This window comes from Bos taurus, chromosome 26 (genome assembly GCF_002263795.3).
Source record: "Bos taurus isolate L1 Dominette 01449 registration number 42190680 breed Hereford chromosome 26, ARS-UCD2.0, whole genome shotgun sequence".
NCBI lineage: Eukaryota > Metazoa > Chordata > Mammalia > Artiodactyla > Bovidae > Bos > Bos taurus.
Genome location: NC_037353.1, coordinates 22194198 through 22213845, shown reverse-complemented (window position 1 = coordinate 22213845; position 19648 = coordinate 22194198). Strand labels below are relative to the sequence as shown.

General features: G+C 36.2%; 1 protein-coding gene across 14 annotated transcripts in view; it reads right to left on the bottom strand.

The window, feature by feature from the left end:
- The window catches only part of BTRC (beta-transducin repeat containing E3 ubiquitin protein ligase), a 175721-nt gene that overhangs the window by 91974 nt on the left and 64099 nt on the right, over window positions 1-19648 (bottom strand). The window contains exon 3 of one of the 14 annotated variants that reach the window (XM_024985712.2): window positions 7830-7891. In XM_024985712.2, coding sequence (XP_024841480.1) covers window positions 7830-7853 — 24 coding nt within the window. In that variant the 5' untranslated portion in view covers window positions 7854-7891. 14 annotated transcript variants of the gene reach the window in all.

Here is a 19648-nt window from a genome sequence, read left to right as displayed (position 1 = left end):
TGACAAAAAAGGTGTGTCTGGGGGTGGGGGGAGTAGTGTGTATACTGTGTGTTTAAACAAATTTTAATTAATTCTTCTAGGATACAATGGAGAAAACTTAGGTCAAGTTCAGAAGTTGAAGAATACTATTCTAGGATCAGTTTTAGGGAGGGCCTCAAGTGTCCTCATAAGATAATATTCTCTGGCATGTTCTCACGCACATTGCTTCTCCAGCATGTTTATCATTTGACATATTCTATTAAACCACAGCCACCTCAAAGCCTCCCTATATTGCTCAACTTCAACAAGATCCACCAGTTAAAGTTTCCCAGAAGTGATATTTTCTAGTAATACACCAATCCAAGCACAGTATTAGGAACTGGATGGAATGGAAAGCACTCTCGGGGGCAACCAAACACAGAACTTCCATTAGTACCACCTTACTCCCTGTGACAAAAGTCCAAAAGACACCAAGTAGGTTTTCCCCTCTGCTACACTGTCCAACACTAATTATAAAACACAGATGCAGCCTTTCTCAAAATGCAAAGGGATTGTGTATATTTGCAAAGAACAACTATTTTTTTATGCTTCCAAATTCTTAATCCTGTTTGGAGCTGTCAGTGGGGGTTAATGGAAGCCTTGGATAGGAGAATTCCAATCTGGTTGGCAGATGGATAGGTTGGTTATAGCTGCATAACTATGTCTTGCCTGCAGGCACAATTCAAAACACTGTTAAAGCAATATAAAGTCTCTGTCAAGCTGAACCATTTGGATCAGTGGCAAGGAGAAATAATAATAAAAAAGAAGTTCATTTCTGGGCCTTGTGCATTTATGCTACTATGCAGAAACTGATTAATTGTCATAGTGTGCTGGTCTTCTATACCTCAGATTTCTACTTCTGGAGTAGATTTTGCATGCTAATATAATCATTCTCCCTCTTGAGACATTAGCAAATAATCAAATGAAAAACAGGATCATAATTTACTGAGATTCGAGCAATTCTCTATGCAAATTTGACTTGTTATTGCTGCTGCCTCGTTAATCTGAATGCCTTTGACAAACTCCTTTGATTTATGAACTCGTGACAACTCCAATGTGTATATATTTTGCTAGATTGACATTATCATTAAGAGTGGGTGGACTGAGCTCACATGAATGGCTGATTTTATTCGCTGGTGTCTGCTGCTCAACAGCTGAGCATCTCCTCCTCACAAAGCCCCTGAGCGTCAGGCTCTTCCCATCTTCCCATCCATTCATCATCTCGATGTTAATTGGCCCAGGCTTTAAGCAAATTTTCAACACGATTTAAAGGCACGATGACACTGATTACTGACCCTCTGCCATACGGTGCCTATTGATTAACCTGACAGAGATGATGAGCTTGAGGGAGACTAGGTGTGCGGGTACCTCAAGGGGAAAAATATATTGTCTATGCAGGCAAACACTTGTCATTACCTCACAAGCTAGAATTTGCACAGCTCACATTCTTAAAACACACTACTGCTTCAACACCTACAGCTAACGCAAAAAGTGCTTTCTGTATTCAGATGTTACAGATATGTCATGTCAAAGCACATGACACATTCAGTATTTAGAAGAACTCCTCAGATAGATGGCTGCCTTTCAACCAATTATGCTTGTGCTGGCTGATATATGTATTTTAGGTAAAATGCAAAGAAAGGGCCGGGGAGCCTGGCAATGCTGTATCATATGAGAAATGAATTAGAACAGGGAAACAAACCAGGTTCTTGAAAACAGATAGATAGAGGAAGGAGAAAAGGAAGGAGTAAACTGTCTGCGGCCATTCCACCACTACTACAATAAGCTGCCATTCTATCGCTGTTACAATGTAAGGTACTCTTAAAAAGGAAGAGAATAACCACCTGATTTTACAAATTTTATTTTCCGTTCTTTAAATACTGCTACCTGATTCCAACCATCAAACAATCTCTGGCACAGAAATTACCAAGAACTGAATATTTTAAAATAAAACTATATAATATTTAAGTCTAATAAACATACCCCTTAAATTCTTGCTTGCCCATTTTCAACAACTGCTGCACAAACTGCTGTACTTAGGGAAAGTGTGCAGGATTATTTCAAGTTAAGCTTCATGAGAAAACTAAATGCTTCATTATTTGAGAAAAATATTAAAGTTCATAATTAATAGTTACTGAGCACACACATTAAAAACCAAAAAAGATCTGTTTAAAGATACACAAATTTACAAAAGCAAAGTCATGCCACACTATCAGGGACCAGACAAAAACCACCTTTAAGATAGGCAAAGTTCTTATTTAAAACAAAGCTAACAAAATATGTTGCCTCTGGCCACACACATCACCTTGTTTACTTACGAGTCCTGGAGGGACAGCCAATATATAATTTTAAACACGGAGATTTTGGAGCAGTTCTAACAGTTATTTCAAAGCTAAAATAATAGAAAACTGAACAACAGCCCGGCTGTAGTCCTATTACAGTGACATGGGCTGTTAATGTAAGAGATCAAATGTTTTTCAAGTCAAACAGCATTGGTGCCTGTTATACTGGAACATGCAGCTTTTACTCCCTAAAAGCCTGCCTCCTGCTCTTTTAAGATAAACAAGCTCAACTAAGCACTGAGATACTCTGATAAGAAGGATGGAAGAGAGAACTGTACCAGGGAGTGACAAGGCAAGGAGATGAAGGAGCAGAGCTGCTTTTGTTAACTTTCAAGTTACAGAATGTATCATAATACAGCATTTTAATATTTCACCATTAAAAGAATAGCTAGTATAGGAGGAGAGGTTTCTATCAATAAATGAGAAACAGGAAAAAAAAAAACCAGAACAGTCCTGTTTTGTGAACAGGAGAGATATTACACAGCTGTCTGAACACATTCAGCTTTGTGACTTCTTAATCAAAGGTTTGAACGTTAACTTAGCAATAACTATGAGTACTATATAAAAGAGTCTGTAATTATGTTAATATGCTCCACATCAGAAGCAATAGTCCATTTAAACTCTAAAGGATTTTTTGACTCTAAAGGCCTGATTTAAAAACAAACAGAAAAACTTTATACCTTGCCTTTTCAAGTGATTTTTTTATACTTTATTCTGCTTAACATGCAGTCATCAAACCACATCTATTTCTAACAATGCGGCTTAATATTTTTAAAATCCCAATAGGCTTGCTAAGGGTGCATTTATATACTACTGCAACCAAGATGACTATCATTTGTTCAGAAAAAAATGAGTTTCATGCATATGTTTTTACTGTTTAAAACACAATGAAAAGGTACAAAGTAGCTAAACAAGTACAGTAAAATGAATAAAAATTCAGCAGGGGTACTTGGCATAGAAAGGCATATAATAATAATAATAATAATAATAATAAAAACAACCCCACCTATCATGGTGAACAAAAGTATAAACAGTTTAATTTACTTCTCTTACTTTTAAATCTACATGAATCTGAAAGAATTTTTTTTCCTTTCAAGATAGAACCTTTATGCTTATATGTTTAGGACAGATACTTTCATGCCACAATTTTCTTTGCTGCCATATTTACACAACATTTCATCCAGAGACCCTATGCATATACTTTTGTGTGAATTAAGAGGCAAACATTTGCTTCTACTAATAAGGACATCTGGTTATTTTTGTAACTCAAGGACATCTGCATTCCGCAGATCTTTCTGATTTCTCAAAATGGGATTGAGAACTATAGAACCCTTACGATGTACGCCAAAATCCCTCTCTCTGCAAAGTTATTTCTGTCATTCCTGTTCCTGAGTTTTTTTCCTGCTAAATGACTTTCATCACCTTGGATGTCTTCCCTGCTTTAGTATATTCTCATTTTATTACAATTCAACAATACTGTAAAAGAAATTTAGGGCTCCTTTAAAGTTGATAAACTGTAATATCCCCAAATGTCTATCCATTTTGGAGTGAAAATAAAACCATCCCAAGTAAATAAGTAAATCTGTGGAAACCACAATGGGCTAGGTTAAGATTTATATTTAGGTGTATATTTCTATTGTGCATTGTTCCTTATTTAATCACTCTTTTTTCCCTTATTATTAAGAAATTATTATTCTGTGGGTTTGTTATGTTGTGGGCTTTTCCACTAATTATACGAATGAATGTTCAGGTCTTTAAAATTACAAATATCATCTCCACTCACTGACTTATATAGATTTTTGGTTTCCAACGGTGAATAACATGGTTCAGCACAGGTCCTGAAGGGTATGCCTTAAAGAACAGAAACTAACCAATAAGAAATCAAACATCACATTTTGCTTTATAGCCCTTGCTTTCCTTTTAAAATGCCAAGTAGACAAACTATACTCCTTATTCGGATACTTGAGTTTAAGCTCTAACTTTTGTTTTAACTGTAAATTCTGCTTTTCATTTTCTGCTCATCTCCATTACAGGAATATATATATACACACACACATATATTAATATATAATGAGGAAAAATGTTTTTAAACAGAAAAAAACTAATATAATTTACAACAACTACCTTCGTACAGGTCTTTAGCCAGACACCAAGGCAGTATTGGTCTAAAGGATTTAAAATTTAAGTGAGAAGGCTTCTATTTCTGAAGGGTCAAAGGTTATAAACATCAATTCATGTCCTCAGTTTTTTATTTGTTAATATTACCAAACAACAAAATAAAAAGCTGATTAACCTGGAGTGAGTACATGATAAATTTGGGAAGATAGCAAATTTTACTACCCCAGGGACAAACACACATATATATTGTTGAATTGTTATTGTTAGTGTTGTTGTTTTAAACAATGCTCTTTGATGTCTAACAAAATTTTAAAGATTTTTCTTTTTCTCCAATAGAAAACTATTCCTATAACAATGCAAATGTTCTCTACTTAAAGGATATGGTTATATGTTATTCTAACAAAATTATTTTCTCTTAAGCCTACGGAATGTTAGAAAATGGGGAGAAAAAAAAAGAAGTCAGAAACATTCATCTAAATGTTCCAGAATTATTCTGTCTTGGATCAGCATCTAAATTTTAAAAATCAGATAATCACTTAAGCATGATTTTTTTTAACTGAAGAGCAGTTGACTTACAATGTTGTTAGTCTCACAGTACAGCAAAGTTCTTCAGATACAGCTATAGATATATAAATACACACATATAAATGTATAGATATATATTCTCAGATTATTTTCCATATAGTTTATTATAAGGTATTAGATATAGTTCCCTGTGCTATATACAGTAGATCCTTGTCATTTATCTATTTTATATATAGTAGTGTATATCTGTTGATCCTGAACTCCCAATTTATCACCACCACCCTTTCCCTTTTGGTAACCATGAGTTTCTTTCTATATCAGTAAGTCTACTTTTGTTTCACAAATAAGCTCATTTGTATCTTTTTTTTTTTTTTTTTAGATTTCACATAGAAGCACGATTATTTAATTGAATAAATAATGATTAACCGATTCAGACCAGGCTAATTTAATCAATGGTCTCTTAAATCTGTTATTAGTATTGTCAATGGTATTTTGTCGAGCTATGGAATGAAAAAATCACCAGAACTTCGGAGTTTTGTAATGAATAATTGATTTGACAAATACTAAACATTAGTTTTAATACTGCAGTACTTGTTCTTGTAGTACAGAACCAGTACTACTCTGTAAACCATCATATTCTGTATACTGAATACCATCATAGCCAACTTTGGTATTAAAGTTTGCTTGCCACAATTGCCCTTTGTGGAAACCAATGTAACTCGTGCTCCTGCAGACAAGGAAGGAACAACAGACTTCAAAACCAGCTGCTGATCACTGACTGCAATACAAAGAATATTCTGGGCAGTGATTGGTAAAGAAAGCACAGCTATTTCTAAATCCCGGTAGCTCCCAGAATCTCTTTTCCTTTTGAGTGGTATAGTCTGCAAGCACTGACTGGTGGGTCATTCGACCCATGGGGGCCTGGAAAGGTTTCAGGAATAACAGAGGTCATGTAATTGCCAAAAGAGCATTAGCTACTCAATCATAATGGATAATTAAATGACCTACATGATTCCTGAAATAGCTGTTCTATATTTGGTCTATTACTTGTGTCCCTTAAGATAAGCTACTCGTTTGGTCTGTCTTGACCTGCAAAAGTCCAAACTGCGCCTGAAAACTAGCTGCATGCTTCTCTTGCTCAGTAAATCCCACCCCCCACCGCCAAGTAGTCATGCCCCAGACTATGCTTTCAAGAGGACACATACACACACAAAAATCAATCTTGTATCCTTCTCCCTATTGTGCTCTCTGGAATACAAATGACTAAAGCAAAGAAAAAAATTAGTAAATTCCTGGCTTAGATCTTCAGGGGATAGAAAGAGGATACATAAGAACTACAAAGAAGGAAAGTCATGATAAAATTTTTTTTAAGTTTTGCTCAATATGCCTCCAAAGAATTTTACATTGATTACAAAGCTAGTCAGGAATTTTTTGTGGGCAGCAAGTCATTAAAACTCCAATTGCCTGAACTGCATTTTTGATGTGTGGACTATCAGAATCCTTCTTGGCCTAGATTTTAGTCCATACAGAAAGCAAACTGCTTCTTAACAGATAAAACATACATGGAACCAACTGTTTTATAATAGCAGTAGCAAAGGGAACAAGAATCTATATGCTTCACATTTTCATCTCTTTAAATAGTTCAACAACCTCGCTATAATATTTGATCAGAAATATAACCAAATAGAACCTAACTGCATGAACGGCAAAAAATGTACTGGAGAATAAGCTTCTTTAGGAGCAAAAGGTCTGCCTGTGGCCCTAGAGGAAGCTGCACATGAGGCAAACACAGAAGAAAGAGGCAAGAGACAAGTGACCAAAGACAACTCCACAATAATGGCAAGGGACAAGGGATGTAAGGGACAAAAGAGTTCACGTTTAGAATACCTTGGAGGCTACTAGGATTTTTCCGTTTCCATGGGAAATTATGTAGCTTGAGGCTACTGACTACCCTGGTCTCCTACTGGTACACGAATGGCTTATTAAACCTAGAACATATCTGTTTTAGTTAACTTCTGGGCAGGGGGGGTTAGAGTAGGAGAAGAGAACAAAATGTACTTAAATGCTGAATTTTTTCTCCAGGCTGAATGCCTTTCATCCAATAAGACATTCAAAGCAGTGACCCAGCAAATGGATTGAAAAAGCAATCTTCCATCCCAGTGCCACATTATCATTCCTATTCAGTATTCTCCATGAGATATCTCAATCAGCTGTGTGTAAGTGACAACGCAGCCCATTGCTGGGTTAATTAAACATTTGACTTTAACACCCTCCCCGTCATTAAGCAAATAAAAACAGATAATTCAAACTGCACTTCATCCTCAGGGTACACAACACACATGTCAAAATTAAGAGAGTCCAAGGCCTCTGGGGAATTCTGTTGGGGCTATAATCAGTTTAAATCTTATCTGGTTTATCAATTATTCTATTGATTAAACCAAAGCGGTTATACACAACTCCTCTGCCGCATGGGATTGATGTCAGCAGAGCAAGAAAATAACTCCAGGAGGTTCCAAACTGATTTAAAAAGAGACCAACAGACAGACCAATAATAGTCGATTATTATATACCAGTGATCCATATACTGAAGAGTTGATTCTTAGTTTCAGGCGGGTGAAGTGAACTGTTTCCAATCACTATATCCTCCTGCTATATACCTCACCACTGGCTTGAGTAAATTTATGTCTTGGAAGATCAACATATTTTCTACTGATTTAAACAGAAGCTAGCATGCTCAGTGATTGAAATATTTTATAGATACAGACCCTAAACTGTAACAGAGTCTCAAACAGGGAAAATCAAATTTTTTTCCTAAAAAAATCTTACCTGTCTGCACATCACTGGGAACATGCAGGGATGAAAGGGGACATACTTGAGAACTGATTCTCCTAAAAATATGTAATCGCACAGTTACTACAATGTATTAAAACACCAAATTCTTGAAAAAGAGAATCTAAGAAATCTGAGATCTTACCATAGATTCAGACTCATGACTCCTTTTATCAATTCCAAGGGCAAACATCTTCAAAACCGTTAATAACAATGAAAATATAGTGCTCCATCTTCAAACAAAATGTTGATATTCAAGCTCTAACATGAAATTCCTATTGAATTTTTTAAAAACAATTCTGATACTCTCCTGCTCAATTCATTGTATAGAAGACTTCAAATGTCCAGAACCCTTATCACCTCAAGGCCACGCTCTACCATAATACATATAAGAAAAGCACTAATAAAGCATACTAACAAAAATGGGGGGATGGTGGGTAAAACTACTCCTCACTTTATATTTGTACACACATAGCTGTGCTCTTCAGAAACAGAATTTTTTCACTGCTAATCTTGGCACCACGTGTGCAACCAACCATAATTTAACTCACCTCCTTCAGATTTTTTGTTTTCAGGCAGACTAAGTAAGAAACCTGCATTAGCATGCTGTATTCTACACTCACCACTAGAAATACTGAGGGTGCTATTTGTAATTGTATTCTTTTTAAGAGGTTTGTTCTCTGCAGCTGTTTTCTGCTTGCAGTGTATTTTGTGTAATCAGCACATCATCATAAATACATTGGCTGTTCCCCTGAGGGTAGCTGTCAGTGTTTAATTTACAGAACAACCTGGCCAATGTGAATTTTAACACTACAGCACTAGGCAAGGAGTTACCACACTCTGTGAAAAACAGGCTTCTATGAATTTTTATATCAAGACCTGGTCCCAGGACAATTTAAGTTCTAGAAATAGACTGTTTAAAGAAGCACTTTATACCTTGTATGCAACAGACTCTTACCCACTTAAGGGCCTTAGAAGAAGCCCTGAAGTAACCAAACCACAAGTGAGCACTACAAATTCTAGAGACAACAGGATTGAACATCTATGATCTATGACCAGCAGGAGGCACTGTTATAAATGTTACCCATGTCTTTTTAAAGCTACATGTAAAGCTATCAAAAACATCACTGCTCCCTTGGAAGGTGTGTAAAGGCAGAAGAGAAAATCATTTAAGATGTCTATTTTTGCTGACATGAGCTATATCTGATATGAAAATAGGTATACTGCTTCCTTAGAGCTGCTACTAAGCCAGACCTTATCTAGCTCAATGAATGAGAAAAATACATGAAACAAATGATTATTCATAGCAGTGCATGCCATTAAGTCGCTTCGATTGTGTCTGACTCTTTGCAATCCTATGGACTATAGTCAAGTTCCTCTGTCCATGGGATTCTCTAGGCAAGAATTCTGGAGTGGGATGCCATGCACTCCTCTACGGGATCTTCCTGACTCAGAGATCAAATCCAGTCTCATACGTCTCCTGCATTGGGAGGTGGGTTCTTTACCACCAGTGCCACCTGGGAAGCAGCAGGAGTCCCCACAAATTATACGCATAGTGCCTGGTACATAAGCTCTCAATGAATGTCTAGTAAATAACTATAAGCTCCTTGAGGACAGGGTCTGAATCTTAATTTATGCCCAGTAATTTGCACAGTACCCAGCACACAGAAGGTATTCAATACATGAATTAAACTGAATTAAGGCTAGTTGTGAGTGGCAATGTTATTTGTAAAGATTTAGATCTACATGATGTCAAAATATATTTTCTAACTCAGTAAAATGCCCTTAAAAGTAGATATAGAGTGTCTATCATGTATTTTAGTCATTTTAATTAATGCTATTTGTATAGCTCAGAAACCTAAGTAGCTCAATCTTAGAGCTACTTCAATCTTAGCTCAATCTTACAATAAAACCAAACTAGCCTACAAAATATTGGAACAGTAAAACTACTTTTTGTTTTAATAATGAAGACTATATATAAGAGATTGAAACTTTTATATAGGAAACGTATCCAATAGCACTCTTCCACTGTTGAAGTGGCATTACAAGTACACATACACACTCTACAAATCAAGCGATCAAACATGTATTTCTGTGTGAGGCAAAATTGTATAAGTTAGAATGCCTAACAGAAATCAGTCCTGAATATTCACTGGACACTGAAACTCCAATACTTTGGCCACGTGATGCGAAGAACTGTCTCACTGAAAAAGATTCTGATGCTGAGAAAGATTGAAGGCAGGAGGAGAAGGGAACGACAGAAGATGAGATGGTTGGATGGCATCACCAACTCAATGGACATGAATCTGAGCAAGCTCCAGGAGTTGGTGATGGACAGGGAAGCCTGGCGTGCTGCAGTCCATGGGGTCGCAAAGAGTTGGACACAACTGAGCGACTGAACTGACTGATGCCTCAAGTTACACTGAATCAAAATACAGTTCATTCTTGCAGAGGTCTCCCCCGTGTATTTGCTTTATATAGTTGTGAAGAATTATATTTTCATGATGTTTTACAAAAATTAAATTGTGATTAATGAGTTCTTTGTTTTTAAAAAGGAAGAGAATTGCCTATTTCACTTCTGAGAATTTCAAACTTGCCCAAATTTATAATAAAGTTAAAATTTAAACAACTAACTAGAGCAGCACAAATTTGGAGAACTTACTCTGAAACTACAATTAAAATATTTCCTATAATAATTTTAAAATTTTATGTAAGCATAATTATATATAGTAAAATTTGATAACACCCTTAAATTGACTGACCTCAGTATTCTGACAACTGTAAAGAAGTTTTATTTAAGAACACAAGCCCTATTCATTACTTTCTATAATGCTTTGTGTGTGCTCAGTTGTTCAGTTGTGTCCAACTCTTTGCGACCCCATGGGCTACAGCCCACCAGGCTCCTCTGTCTGTGGAATTTTCCAGGCAAGAATACTAGAGCAGATTGCCATTTTCTTCTCCAGGGATCTTCTTGACCCAGGGATCAAACCTGCATCTCTTGTGTCTCTAGTATTGGCAGGTGGATTCTTTACTACTGTGCACTGTACCACCGGGGAAGCTCCTCTGTTATGCTAAGACATTTTTAAAAGGTAATTCTTTTTTACATTTATGTCACATGAAAGGCAAACTGAGAAAGAACATGACCCACTGACTCAGGACGTTTGGATTTGTTTCACCAATTATATTAGCTTTTAATTCAATTGAATATTTGAGATAATATTTTGTAAAACAAACAAACAAACTTTATGCCTAACAAATATATCTTAATTCTTAATAGGTTAATTAATCACATCCTTTCTTCTTAGATTAAGAACTACAAAAATACATCCTGGGACCTTCTGAACTAAACTGGATGGGGTTAGACTAAGGTCACGCTAGATCAGATGACTGCATTCTGTCTTCCCTGGAGACCATGTAGTAGTTCCATGTATTGCCATTAGATAGCAGCACAGTACACACCATCAGTCATATCTCACAGTCTCTTCCGTTAAGGTTGGAATTATCTTGGCTACACACACACACACACACACACACACACACACACACACACACGGATTCTAATTCAATTAGTGCAGTCGGCAACTCCAGAAAAAAGTAATTCAATTAGTGCATTGTGGAGCTCTACAATACCTCTAAGCAGATGTTCACCATCTTCAGGAACTAGAGCTAGGTTTAAAATACCTGTATCACTCAGATATGCCACTACATTATGTCATTTGTCAAAGTGCTTACATATGCTTTTCTGACTTCAAAGAAAAGGTGAGGAAACACACTCAGGCTAAGTTCCTAGAGATTTTTCCATTATCTACACCAAAGAAGTATATTCAATTTTAGGCTGCAGTAATTAAATTACATAATCCAAATTATGTTCAAACTGTATACTACACTATTACTTATTTTTGCAGTGCTGTCTCTAGTTATGCATGCCACACTGTTACGAGGACACTGTCAAGGTGGAATGCATTCACAAGGAGGGACAATCAGAATGATTAACACCCTCCCCATCAAAATACAGGGTTATGAAAATGGCAGGAATGATTATTAGCATTTTCCAAAGAAATGCTATCAGAACTGGGAATATTCACTCTGAGAACAGCAAACATAAGCAACATGATAGCTATCCTCAAACACAGAAACACATGAAAAAGAAAACACAGAAATACATGAAGAAAAAAACACAGAAATACATGAAAAAGAAAACACAGAAATACATGAAAAAGAAAACAAAGAAATACATGAAAAAGAAAACAATTACTTTATATTATACAAAAGGTAAAATTAGAATCAGCAGGTGAACAAGAAGTTTGACTCCTTGAGAGAAAATTTTCTAACAGAACCAACAGTGAAGAAGAAAGCAAGATGACTCAAGAAATTCAGCTTGCCAATAATGGCAGTGATCAAGCAGAGATTAGATGACCCTTTGCCAAAAAAACTTCATAAAGGAGTCCTGTATGTGACTGGATGGTTTCCTGACCTCACTTTCAACAGTGAAATTCCATGGTTCTATGAATATACTGATTTTTGCTTATAAGGGAAACCTGGACTTTAAGTAATAAAGATAATCATTAAGGAGGAATGGCTATACAAAAGCCCATGGGCTGTGAGGCATTTTGATAGTGACTGCTGCATAATAATACATGGAAGGAAGAAGAAATTTGTTGTACTTTCTCTCTGCTAAGATTTAGGAGGTGCCATAATGTACATATTTCTAGTCTTATTTCTTAGCTAAGCACTTGCACTTCTCTTGCTCTTTCAAGACTGGAAAGAATGGTTTGTTTTTACTTATCCTCAGGAAATCAGCCAATGAGAAATCAATTTCTTGAAGACTGATTTTTTAAAAAATCCTCCATTGAGTCAAGATATTGGGTTCTCATAGCTTAAATGAAAATCTACATCAATATTTATGCTTTAAAAATACAGAACAATACTTAAAACAACAGTAAGTAATTCTCAATATCCCTCCCTTTTGTCTTGCTCTCTCTGCCCTGTACCTTGTGAAGACATAATTTTGGGTACAAGGGAGCAGGACATTATTTTACAAATATTATCTCCTCTCTTTTAAGCATGACCTCAAAGCAGGGAATTAAGAAATGTCAGGAATGATTGCCACCATTTTTCCAGAGCATTTCACTATGTATTCATGATAGAGAATAGCTCCTGCCTTTCACATCTGCATAGGGAGAGGACTAAGCTAAATGGCTGTGCTTTAAAAGCATCAATGAATTAATTCAAGTACTTTCCACACAAACTCCTACTTTTTCATATTCCACAAGAATTTCAAAAGGTCATTCTCACTTGAAACCTTACCGGTAAGGTCTATGTCCCCAAAACAAATTAAGATAAAATCACATCATGTATCTGTCAAAAGAGCTGCTTTTGTAGAATGAAAAAAAAACTTGTTTCTGTAAAATGTTATTTTAAGATATACTGCAACTTAAATAGCAATAGGAAACTTTCTATTAATAGAAAATATTTTCCAAGAAATCTATGGTTTGGCTTTTTCAACGAAAATTTTCTTTTCATGTGCCACTAACTTATTCTAATACAAATGTAATGGCTCTTCCATATTATCCATTCATGAATTCTGCACTTAAAAAAAAAGAAAAGTATTTTCTTCTTCCCAAAAGTTTAAGGCTTCCATTAATGAACAAAAACTTCGGATAAACAGAGCAATAAATAACATAGCTGGGTTAATTTTTATTTGACCAGCAGTACTGCCATACAGTGGGCTATCAGCCTAACAAGCTATGTCACTCCATTTCTTATCTTTACACTACTACCTTCCAAACTTCCTGCCTCCACAAAAAAACAGAACCAGGACCTAAGCTGATTCCTCCTTAGAACTTAGTACATTCCATAAACCTCCAAATTAGTTAACTAACCCAACTCTAGTCTCCTTTGTCCACACCTCACAGCCTGCATTTATGTTCTAGTGTTAAGTTTATTTGTTGGCTCCATCAGCACCACTTCTCTTTAACATTGTCCCTTTTCATGCATTTAAGGCAACTACTTCCAACCCTATCAATGAAAACAGACAAATGGGGGATAAAGGAATGAACTGCAAACACCTCAAACAAGAAAGGTTGCTTAAAAAACCAAGTGTCACATTCTGACAGTTCAATATTTCATAGCCAATACAAGGAATGTGCAACGACACTGCAACTTTAAATCTTTTCCTCCTATGTCAGTCTCTCTTTCTCTCATTGTAATGCCAAAGGGAACAGCAATCAGAGTGGAGATGTTCAACGTGATAGAGGTCAGGACACCATCGGATCAACGTACCAGAAACACGACCTTGTTTATTTTTTTTTCCACAGTATTATTGTTTACAGGGTGCTTTGCTCATGTACCTTGTGGTTCTTAGCTAAAAGATGAAATTACAGCCCAGGATGAAGCGCTCAGGCACACATCCAATTTGTGTTTCCATCTCAGAAAACAAAAAGCTTCTAAGGCCCTCAGGCTGCCATTCAAACTTGGAGGCTGACATTTTTAACAGCATGAACCAGAGACTGGCAGAGAGAATGATCTAATGCATTTCTGACTTGTCAATCAAAGATCTCACCTCTGCTGTCTTGTAAACAGTTGGGGGCCATCTAACTACATTCATAAACCTAGGGAGAGCTTACTGCCAGCTGGGGTGCTGGAGCCACATGCTCTGGCTTCTATTCACCAAAATCATGATTCAGTTTTATAATCTCACTGTAAATAGTCCATAGGCACATTTCCAAGACTCCTGGAATAGAACCAGAGTGGGGAATACAAAAGAGATATTGGTCAAATACTGTGTTATTTTCAAGCTGTTGGAATCCTGTACCCATTTTATCCTCATTTTACCAATTCTCCCCAAAGGACTACACTATTCTGCAACTAAAATGCTTAAAAAAAATTAATGACCTGACAATGTAAAAGTCTAGAGGAAATATACTAATTTATACCAGAAATTTCCCTTGTGTTTTATTACCAGTAAAGAAACAGGCTCCCTAAACACAGCTCATGCAAAGGACAGAAACTGGAGTAAACAATAGCAACTATATTTTAGTAAAACTAATCATGTGCTTTCTTTCCAATATAAAATTTCTCATGTTCATATGCAAAAGCTTTGTATAAACTAGTTTAAAATACTGAAATGTATATTTGTGTATATGAAACATGAGAAGAGTAGTTATCCCTCTACTCCTTCTGTTTATGATTTCCAACATCCACAAAAATTAGACCAAATCAGGCTAAAACATGAACTTTTTGCTAAAGGATCACATATAAAAATAAATTTACTCTTTTTTATGCCAATTTTACTGCATACAGAATTCCAATTTAATTCATACCAAGCCACACATACTAGATTTGCAAGAAAGGTCTTGAGAATTTGAATGGTACACCTGAGAATGTTCAAAGGCAAGTGACAGATAACCCAGCTGGGGAAGGTACAATGCAAAATCCCATTTCTTGATGATCTACAACATCCTAGGCCCAAATAACTATTTCAAAACATAGACTTGGTTTCCAGAGGACTGGGCCAGAGAATATAGAAAAGCTCACAGCTACTGAACATCATTCTTAGGAAAAACAGAACTCATGGGTGTCACCGCCCATGAAGAAAGCACTGTAATTCTTAGAGGCCTGAGCAGCTACATAGTCAAGAGATTGGTCTTTTTTTCCCCCAATAAGGCCAACACAAAATGACAAAGAAAAGAGTTTCTTAAATGATGCCTATCTACCAAGATTCCATATCCTGACAGTCTACACAAAATAGCAAACCTAGAAATTAACACAGGGAAGGACAGCAAGACAATAAAACACTACCACATAAAAAAAGCACAATGGTAAAAGAAGGTACAAATGGCTGTGCAGTCACAAAACCACCAACAATGATTCCTAAATAACATATAAAGAACTCCTATGGTACTTTGGCCTCTACTCAGCACAAAGATTGCAGGAACAAGAAAGTAATCTTGGAATATAAAGAAAGTAATATGTACCTCTCCAGAGGATACAGGTGAACCTTAACTGCCCACAGGAAGAATTTCTCTGGTAAGGACAGTACCTCCATAAAGGCTCCCACCACCCGTAGAAGTCTTCATCAATTTGATGACATGATCCTCTACACAGAAAACCCTAAAGACACCACCAGAAAATCAGTAGAGCTAATCAATGAATATAGTAAAGTTGCAGGATATAAAATTAATACACAGAAATCCCTTGCATTCCTATACACTAACAATGAAAAAAACAGAAAGAGAAATTGAGCCATTCACCATTGCAACAAAAAGGATAAAACACTTAGGAGTAAATTTACTTAAAGAAACAAAAGACCTACATATAGAAAACTATAGAACACTGATGAAAGAAATCAAAGATGACACAAATAGATGGAGAAATATACCATGTTTATGGATTGGAAGAATCAATATAGTGAAAACGAGTATACTACCCAAAGCAATCTATAAATTCAACACAATCTCTATCAAGCTACCAACAGTAATTTTCAGAGAACTAGAACAAATAATTTCACAATTTGTATGGAAACACAAAAAACCTCAAATAGCCAAAGCAATCTTGAGAAAGAAGAATGGAACTGGAGGAATCAACCTTTCTGACTTCAGACTATACTACAAAGCAACAGTCATCCAGACAGTATGGTACTGGCACAAACACAGAAATATAGATCAATGGAACAAAATAGAGAGCCCAGAGATAAAATTCATGCACTTACGGACACCTTATCTTTGACAAAGGAGGCAAAAATATACAATGGAGAAAAGACAATCTCTTTAACAAGTGGTGCTAGGAAAATGGTCAACTACCAACTAAAAGAATGAAATGAACACTTTCTAACACCAGACACAAAAATAAACTCAAAATTGATTAAAGAGCTAAATGTAAGACCAAAAACTATAAAACTCTTAGAAGAAAACATAGGCAGAACACTCCCTGACATAAATCACAGCAAGATTCTCTATGACCCACCTCCCAGAGTAATGGAAATAAAAACAAAAATAAACACATGGGACCTAATTAAACTTAAAAGCTTTTTCACAATGAAGGAAACTATAAGCAAGGTGAAAAGGCAGCCTTCAGAACAGGAGAAAATAATCAAATGAAACAACTGACAAAGAATTAATCTCCAACATATACAAGCAGCTCATGCAGCTCAACACCAGAAAAATAAATGACCCAATCAAAAAGTGGGCCAAAGAACTAAATGGACATTTCTCCAAAGAAGACATACCGATGGCTAACAAATACATGAAAAGATGCTCAGCATCACTCATTATCAGAGAAATGCAAATCAAAACCACGATGAGGTACCATCTCACACCAGTCAGAATGGCTGCCATCAAAAAGTCTACAAACAATAAATGCTAGAGAGGGTGTGGAGAAAAGGGAACCCTCTTATACTGTTGGCAGAAATGCAAACTAGTACAGCTACTATGGAGAACAGTATGTAGATTCCTCAAAAAACTGGAAATAGAACTGCCATATGACCTTGCAATCCCACTGCTGGGCACACAGACCAAAGAAACAGAACTGAAAGAGACACATGTACCCCAATGTTCACTGCAGCACTGTTTACAACACCATAAAACAGGAGACTATTATACAGAGTGAATTAAGTCAGAAAGAAAAACACCAATACAGTATATCAACGCATATATATGGAATTTAGAAAGACAGTAACAATGACCCTATATGTAAGACAGCAAAAGAGACACAGATGTAAAGAACAGACTTTTGGACCACGCAGGAAAAGGTAAGGGTGGGATGATTTGAAAGAACAGCATTGAAACATATATATTACCATATATACAACAGATGACCAGTGCAAGTTTGATGCATGAAGCAGGGCACTCAAAGCTGGTACTCTGGGACAACCCAGAGGGATGGGGTGGGGAGGGAAGTCGTAGTGGGGTTCAGGATGGGGGGACATGTGTACACCCATGGCTGATTCATGTCAACGTATGGCAAAAACCACCACAATATTGTGAAGTAATTAGACTCCAATTAAAATAAATTAATTTTTAAAAATTAAAAATAAAAAGCAAAAAACAAACCTAATATTCAGGTGAACTAGGTCACTAACATGCGAAGAGTTGACTCATTGGAAAAGACTCTGATGTTGGGAGGGACTGCAGGCAGGAGGAGAAGGGGACGACAGAGGATGAGATGGCTGGATGGCACCACTGACTCGATGGACATGAGTCTGGGTGAACTCCGGGAGTTGGTGATGGACAGGGAGACCTGGTGTGCTGCAATTCATGGGGTTGCAAAGAGTCGGACACGACTGAGTGACTGAACTGAGGTCACTAACCTTGATACACCCTAGTTTCCACTTTAGGAAAAGGCAAATGTAAATATCTACCTCAAACACTGTTAGAAGGCTGGAAAGAAAAATATTTCTTAGTAGAGTATTCTACATATATCTTTCACTTTGGTACAGATTTATGTGACATACACTACTTACAATGAGTGAATTAAGGTTCAACTTTAAAAAAAGTTATCACTTTTTTTTTTTGGCTAAAGGACAGAGGAGACTGGTAGGCTATAGTTCATGGGGTCGCAAAGAGTCGGACACAACTGAACAACTTCACTTTCAATAGAAATATTTGAAGGTACAGAAAACTCCACAAATCCCATTTGCTTTAAATCCATGTGCCCAGAGACTACATATAAAGCATTTTAATGTTTATCCTTGGACAATTCTTTGTATACTTACATTTGAAAAACAAAACTCTATGAAATTAAAACAAAAAAAAGTTTTCATCAACTTGATTTTTCCAGTCTGTGTTACTTATATTGGGGTGACCCCAGGCCTCCTTGGGTACCTATATTCTCCCTTGTGCCATGGGGTCATGCTGAAGTCAGGGTAATTAGGTAAAATCCAACATTATTCAACATAAAAGCAATAAGCCCTTTTGGTGGAATGAAAAGTTTAATTTTTCAGATGCATCAGGAAAAAAAAATTTTTTTAAGGAAATCTGATCATCTCACAATAAGATGATCTGGATTAGATCCCTGGAGTAGGAAATGGCAACCCACTCCAGTATTCTTGCCTGGATAATTCCACAGACAGAGGAGCCTGACAGGCTACAGTCCATGGGGGTCTCAAAGAGTCGGACACGACTGAGTAACTGAGCATGCACACATGCAAATACTAGACAATGCTGTGCATTAGCCTGTAAATGAACATTACCTGCATCACAAACATGTCAAAATACTTAGCAATGGAAGAATCCATTATTCTTGAAACAGAATATTAAAACAAACTTGAAACAGAATATTAAAAACAATCAAGTAAGCATCTTGAAAGACAAATCAGTCCTAATGGTGTCATTCTTCCCAAGATAGACTTTCTAGCATAAAGTAAAATACACCAAATTCAGGTCATCTATAACTTTTCTGTGTTTTATATATATATATATATAAATTGAAAGGGCAGAAGGTGAACAATGAATTTCAAGGTCAGCTAAAATGTTTTAAAATTCATAATTGTACTTTCTTTTAAATAAATGAGCTTCAATAATATATAGTATAATAAATATCCAACAGTTTGCACATACACTTTAATTTGTTCCTAATCAAGACTAAAGGGTCACTTTCAGTATTATCTCTAATGATTTCTATCCTTTCTGTAAACTATTGTTAATCCCTAACCATCATTTTAATTTTCCCTGTGTCTATTCTGGTATAGAATAAGGGTAAAATGCAATAAAATAGCCAAACAATTGTACAAACCCACACTGCTGTGAAGATAAAGATGCTGACATCACTGAAACTGAGCTCAGCTGGCTGGCAGTGCCAGTATTTAATAGCCTGAAATG